The sequence below is a fragment of the Anopheles darlingi genome, chromosome 3 (assembly GCF_943734745.1).
Source record: "Anopheles darlingi chromosome 3, idAnoDarlMG_H_01, whole genome shotgun sequence".
In the NCBI taxonomy this organism is placed as follows: Eukaryota; Metazoa; Arthropoda; class Insecta; order Diptera; family Culicidae; genus Anopheles; species Anopheles darlingi.
The window spans coordinates 55,602,042-55,607,041 of NC_064875.1; the positions used below are offsets into that span (position 1 = coordinate 55,602,042).

The 5,000-nt window shown below is 48.5% G+C and overlaps 3 protein-coding genes across 5 annotated transcripts in view; 1 reads left to right on the forward strand and 2 right to left on the reverse strand.

Moving 5' to 3' along the window:
- Positions 1-1,715: 1,715 nt before the first annotated feature.
- LOC125955085 (uncharacterized) lies at positions 1,716-2,691 on the reverse strand. The gene is made up of 3 exons (XM_049685939.1): positions 2,583-2,691; positions 2,048-2,517; positions 1,716-1,964 (listed from the first exon to the last, which is right to left on the reverse strand). Exons 1-3 carry the CDS (start codon positions 2,605-2,607, stop codon positions 1,764-1,766), a joined length of 696 nt encoding a protein of 231 aa, XP_049541896.1. The 5' UTR covers positions 2,608-2,691; the 3' UTR covers positions 1,716-1,763.
- Positions 2,692-3,043: 352 nt separating this feature from the next.
- Positions 3,044-3,663, forward strand: LOC125955113 (uncharacterized). The gene is made up of 3 exons (XM_049685969.1): positions 3,044-3,212; positions 3,293-3,430; positions 3,497-3,663. The coding sequence occupies exons 1-3, from the start codon at positions 3,084-3,086 to the stop codon at positions 3,575-3,577; spliced, it is 348 nt and encodes a 115-aa protein (XP_049541926.1). The 5' UTR covers positions 3,044-3,083; the 3' UTR covers positions 3,578-3,663.
- A 172-nt stretch (positions 3,664-3,835) lies between these two features.
- Positions 3,836-5,000, reverse strand: part of LOC125954968 (uncharacterized) — a 30,156-nt gene continuing 28,991 nt past the window's right edge. For all 3 annotated transcript variants that reach the window (XM_049685714.1, XM_049685715.1, XM_049685713.1), the window contains 2 exons: positions 4,817-5,000; positions 3,836-4,544 (listed from right to left, as the gene is read on the reverse strand). The exon at positions 4,817-5,000 is cut by the window's right edge and continues 64 nt beyond it. In XM_049685714.1, coding sequence (XP_049541671.1) covers positions 4,346-4,544; positions 4,817-5,000 — 383 coding nt within the window. In that variant the 3' untranslated portion in view covers positions 3,836-4,345. The remainder of the gene's footprint in view (positions 4,545-4,816) is intronic.

The window sequence follows — 5,000 nt, forward strand, 5'->3', positions numbered from 1 at the left end:
CTTCCGGACTCCTTAGCTTAGCCCTATTTCGACCGTTCGATCAGCCCCGGCACGGTCCGGCCGTCAGGTGTTGGCCTCCTGCAGCCTGAATCCGCCAGCTTTGTTCTACCGCCGTTGATGGCGGATAACCGGAGTCTTTCTGGTCGCCCTGGCCACGCGACACGCGAAAAGCCCAAACCGAAGATGAGGAGTCGATTGGTCGTCCACGAAGGGCCGAAGGGTTATCCGCCGACCTACGCCGGATTTTGGCTGGAGTTGGAGGTTTTGGCGGCAAAACCGAAAACCTACTATACAGAACTTCTACAGATCTACGGCAAACGCAATTCAAAGCAAAAGAAGAACAGAGCACGGATCACGGATACCAGTTTAACGGACCAGGATTCTCAGGATTTCAGTTTTCGCCCAAGTTTCGACCACTAAGGCAGCAAAATGAGCAGTATTTCTGAACTTGAATTACATGAGTTATTGCTGGCGCAGGAGCTAGAACTAAGCCGGGGGGTCTTGGCCAAATTGGTGGCTGAAAAATCAGCTCAAGTGGAGAAGCTGAAAGCCAGAAATGCGCGTCAAATTCATTCCGTTACCAGTGGTCTTTACGGCCATGTCGGCTTAAGTAAGGGTTTGAAAGCAATGGAAGGATTTTGACCAGAATAGAATACAGGAGGAAATACTACAAAACATCGTCGCCGAAAGCATGACCAGCACACCGGTTTCAAACGAAGATACTATACAGTCAGACAATCGAGTACAAACCGGCAATTTCCGGGTTAATACTAAGGGAATCTTTGATCGGTGGCTTCTCACAAAGGACAAATAATTAGTAGAAGTAATAACCAATCACGACTCGAAGCAGTTCTTAGTTGTTCAGAAGGCTGATAAAGCAGCAGCAGCCACCTTTAGCAGTTCTATGCACCCAATATGGGAGAAATTATATATGTTTTATTATAATAGTACCATGATTCCAAAGGAAAAAGACCTCCTTTTTATGAGCAAAGAACAAGTGCTGTGTAAAATGGTGCGATTATCTTACAAAAATCAAACTATTTGTTACCCGCTAAGTTGTTAGAATAAAGCACGATCAAAAACGAATGAGCGAAACTAAAGAGAACTATTTAGTAGGGATGAACCAGATGGGATAGGGATCAGTCGCATTTTTGAGGGAAAAGTGGAAAAATAGACACATCCTCGAATGATTTATGAACCGTACAAGGAATGCATCGTTAGCAACCATCGGTGCAAGCATAAGACCATGTATCCTTAACTGTGAGGCCTTGGTTTTGATTCGTAATTCGTAAGTTCGAGGCTGAACTGAACTCCCCAGCCCAGGCTCCGACCCAACACCCGGCATACCGGACGATGTTGGTCCTAGCTCACGCCTGCGGCATACCAAAGTGCAATCCTTTTCCTTAGTTACGGCTCCTTGCGGCGGTTACCATCCCGCGCTGTTAGTATAGGAAGGGTTACTGAAATGAATAAGCAAAATACTGTAGGAAAATGCTCGGAATGGATGCGTCTCATAAGACCACCCCTTTCGTTCGCAGTGGCAGTGGCTTGCGAAGGACAATCATCTCCAGGGGTACATGCATTCAGAGCCGGCCTCATCATAAGGGCTGCGGTACAACTAGCGAAAAGAATCACGTATCGCGCACACAGCAAGCTGTTTCCGGAAATGTTATCGCCGCGCCGAATTTCAGTGAAAAAAGGTACCGTGCGTTGGTTTCGCAACTCGTTTCAACTGTATTTCTGACCATTTTACCTCGTTAACGCTACTCAATGCCTAGCTTTTGCTTAATAAGAAACTGGGGCAACCGTTTACCCTTCCAGAACCGCGGTATCGGAACTTCGGTGGAACGGCGCAGCTTGTCGGCAACGTAGGCCTCCGCGGAGAACTTTTCCGCCTCCTTGATCTGTGCCAGCAGCTCCGCCTGAAAGAGTTTCTCTTTCTTTAGCTCACGCCTCTGACGAACCTGTTGTGGAGTAGGCAGAGAATGGTGTTGTTGTTTAGGGAAAAGGGTTGCTGTGCTGCTCTCGTTTCGGCGGACAGTCCTACCTTCAGCCACTCGAACTTCATTCGTTTGCGCAGCTTCTTTAGCTTGTGCTTTCGCATTTTGCGCCTCCGGATCACGATCAACCGTGCCGCCTGCTTGCCATTATCGCCCTGTGGTTCGATTCCTGTCGGAAGATCGAGTGTCGGAATAATTGGCAAGTCGTCACCGATCACTGAGCCACTGCCGGCCGTCGGTCGTGACACCGGGTTCTCGATGATGCGCGACACCAACGGAATATCGATGATTTCTTTGAGTGGCAATAGCGGATCCGGTCTATATCCAATCTCCAGACCACCGGTGGGTGATCGGAGGGTGGCAGCTTGCAGTTCAACGATCCTTCGATGCACGCTCGATCGATTTGTCTCACGTGCACTAAACACCGGCAACGATGACGATAAGGCCGCTATCGGCAGACTCGCGGAACGTTCCACCAGCGCGATTCGGCTAAAGCTGCGAGCGAGGGACGCGATGCCTGTTCGGATACGAAATTTGAGATTAAGTTTGTGGGGATTAGAATTGCTGATCTCAAATACTTACCCTGAATATGCCGGTGGTGGAACATTTTGTAAAACCATCAACAATTCCGTCCTCCAAGCCCCCGTTACACAAGGGGCCTTTCAGTCGACCGTGAGAAGCGTTTTTCTGTCACTCACTATAGAAAAATTTGTGCGCTCGCTCATCGCCATACTGAGGAGGAGGGAAAGTGAACAGTTCTCATGCATGCCGTGAGCATGTTTCTCACTATGGGGAAAAATCTCAGTATTTCCATGTTCGGCAGGGTTGCTTCGATAGCTAAACCCAAAAAGGGCATTCGGTTCAACCGTTTACTCCTCGGCATACTAAAAATGGATTCTAGATTTTTAGTAAAATCTCCCAAACTGTTCCTCACTTTCATAATTTATCATTTTCATTCATGATAATGGCCGAGTTTGCCGGGCGCGTTGGTGCGCATGTGCCGTAAATTGCAGGATTTGTTTTTGTTAACCGGAACAGTATTAAAAAGTGGACTGAACGAACGGTTTAAATTGCCAAAACAAAATGCTAAAAGCTGCTTTTTTAAACGCAGGACTTCTGCTCGCTTGTGCACTGACTGCCGGCATTTGTGCGGACGCCGATAAGGTTGTGTTCCAATTTCCCGAGTACGATTACAAGGAAACCAGCAAAAATGTGAGAGAAACAATGAGTTCGGAAAGTATCGATCGACCGGAGGGGTCAATTAACTCGCTGTCGTGTTTTTGAATTCACAGGAAATCACTTTCCGAGAGTTTGAATCCGCTTGCGACCAGAGCAACCGATGTGCAACGTACGAGGGCATCGAGCGGACCCGGTGTGTCCGCGAGTGCATATCGCCGTCCTGCTATCAGGAAATCTACAAATTCGACGAGGTATACACGTTATCCGGGCTAGCAAAGCGTCAATGTAATCCTTTGATTTCCACTTTCGCCAACCAGCTCGAGGAGGGTGAGATCGATGTGCGACTGAATTCGTTCCGGGCCTGCTTCATGCAACGACTGAGTCGGAACCGCGGTTAAGGCGTGCCTCACTGCCCTACAGACTTATCAAACAGGAGCATATCCTGTGAAACGTAGCCAGTATTCCAAATTAATCTTTGGTCTCAATCACCTACCGGATTCGGACGGTATATCCGTTCCCTAGTATTCCGTATCGTTCGGATCTGGATCCCGGAACTGTTCAATCAACCATTTTTGTACTCAAATAAATAGTCAAGTAATGTTGCTCCATTGTTCGGATGTAGACAGTAGCTCAATTCTGGTACCATTTCCATCAAATCCATGCTGGTTCATCTTTATTGGAGCACAATGGATGACCAATTCAAACCGCTAAAGAAAGCAAATGAGGATGAGCGTAAAGTAAAGGGATGAAGAGGTATGATATAGAATGGATGACTAAATGAAACTAAAATAAAACATATGCCTCAAGAAGAGAAGAGTGATGATGATTGTAAACCACTTGAGCGTTTCCAACCGGGGTTTACGGAGAATAAATTAAACTTTAATCCCGACTGCCCCTGGCCCACATCTGTGGCCAGTGGTTGTCGAAAGGAGCTTTAAAATGCAGTGGGAAAGCGAATGACTATGAATGAGCTACACACGCGCGCTGACTGGGCTATTATTTTGGCTGAAGGAAGGAGGGCTCTGGATGGGGCTTTCTCCTGCTTCCTTCCTCCTGCTGACGTCGCAGCTACAAATGGCACAACACGGCGGAACGTCCTATTCCTGTTCCGGTTCCAAGTTTCTCCCGGTTCCTTTCCTTTTCGTCGCTGAGCAGCTCTGCCCGCTTTATGCTCTGTTCTTGAGGCTCTCGAAAAACTCAATACTACTCTTGAGATGGCCCGGCAGTAGCACGGGACTGCTGGGACGCTCCGGCGAGATATGGCCACCGTCACCGTCACTACTACTGCCGGCAGCACCGCCAGCCAGCAGTTCGTCCGCCTGATCGTGATGCTGGACCACCTTATGATCGTCGGTCACGTTGCTCCTACGCGATACGATTGATTACGGCAGCGACGGGAATAAAGGGGGTGGAAAAAAGATCATCGAATCGATCAGTCAAGATGCAGCCACGCCACGCAACCAGTCAGTCAGTTGCGACTACTATACTAAACTACATTTACACAAAAAAAAAACATATAACAACGACAAAAACGGGAATAATTCTAACTAAATTCTAGAACCTAGGCTAGACGACACAGACACATGCATTACTGGCGGAGGTGCGAGCCATTAGCACTCAACCGCTCGACGACGTACTTATGCTCACGGATCTGCTTCGAGAGGCTGCGAGCCGTTATGCTGTGACCGGGTGCCATCGGGTAGTACGAAGCCGCCTGCCGGTACGCCTCGAGGTTGATTTTGCGAATCTCGCGTATCTCGTCCCGCACCGCTATGCTGCTCGTGCTGCAGTACTGCCGCTGTCCCTTCGAGCACGGCATTC

What these genes read in the sequence shown, in the direction of transcription:
- LOC125955085 (XM_049685939.1), bottom strand. Translation starts at nt 2,607, where the DNA reads ATGTTCCACCACCGGCATATTCAGG. An exon ending in CCACCACCGGCATATTCAGG is followed by an intron (nt 2,518 to 2,582) that starts GTAAGTATTTGA and finishes GTATCCGAACAG; the next exon opens with GCATCGCGTCCCTCGCTCGC. An exon ending in TGAAGTTCGAGTGGCTGAAG is followed by an intron (nt 1,965 to 2,047) that starts GTAGGACTGTCC and finishes ACTCCACAACAG; the next exon opens with GTTCGTCAGAGGCGTGAGCT.
- LOC125955113 (XM_049685969.1), top strand. Translation starts at nt 3,084, where the DNA reads ATGCTAAAAGCTGCTTTTTTAAACGCAGGACTTCTGCTCGCTTGTGCA. An exon ending in ACAAGGAAACCAGCAAAAAT is followed by an intron (nt 3,213 to 3,292) that starts GTGAGAGAAACA and finishes TTGAATTCACAG; the next exon opens with GAAATCACTTTCCGAGAGTT. An exon ending in AAATCTACAAATTCGACGAG is followed by an intron (nt 3,431 to 3,496) that starts GTATACACGTTA and finishes TTCGCCAACCAG; the next exon opens with CTCGAGGAGGGTGAGATCGA.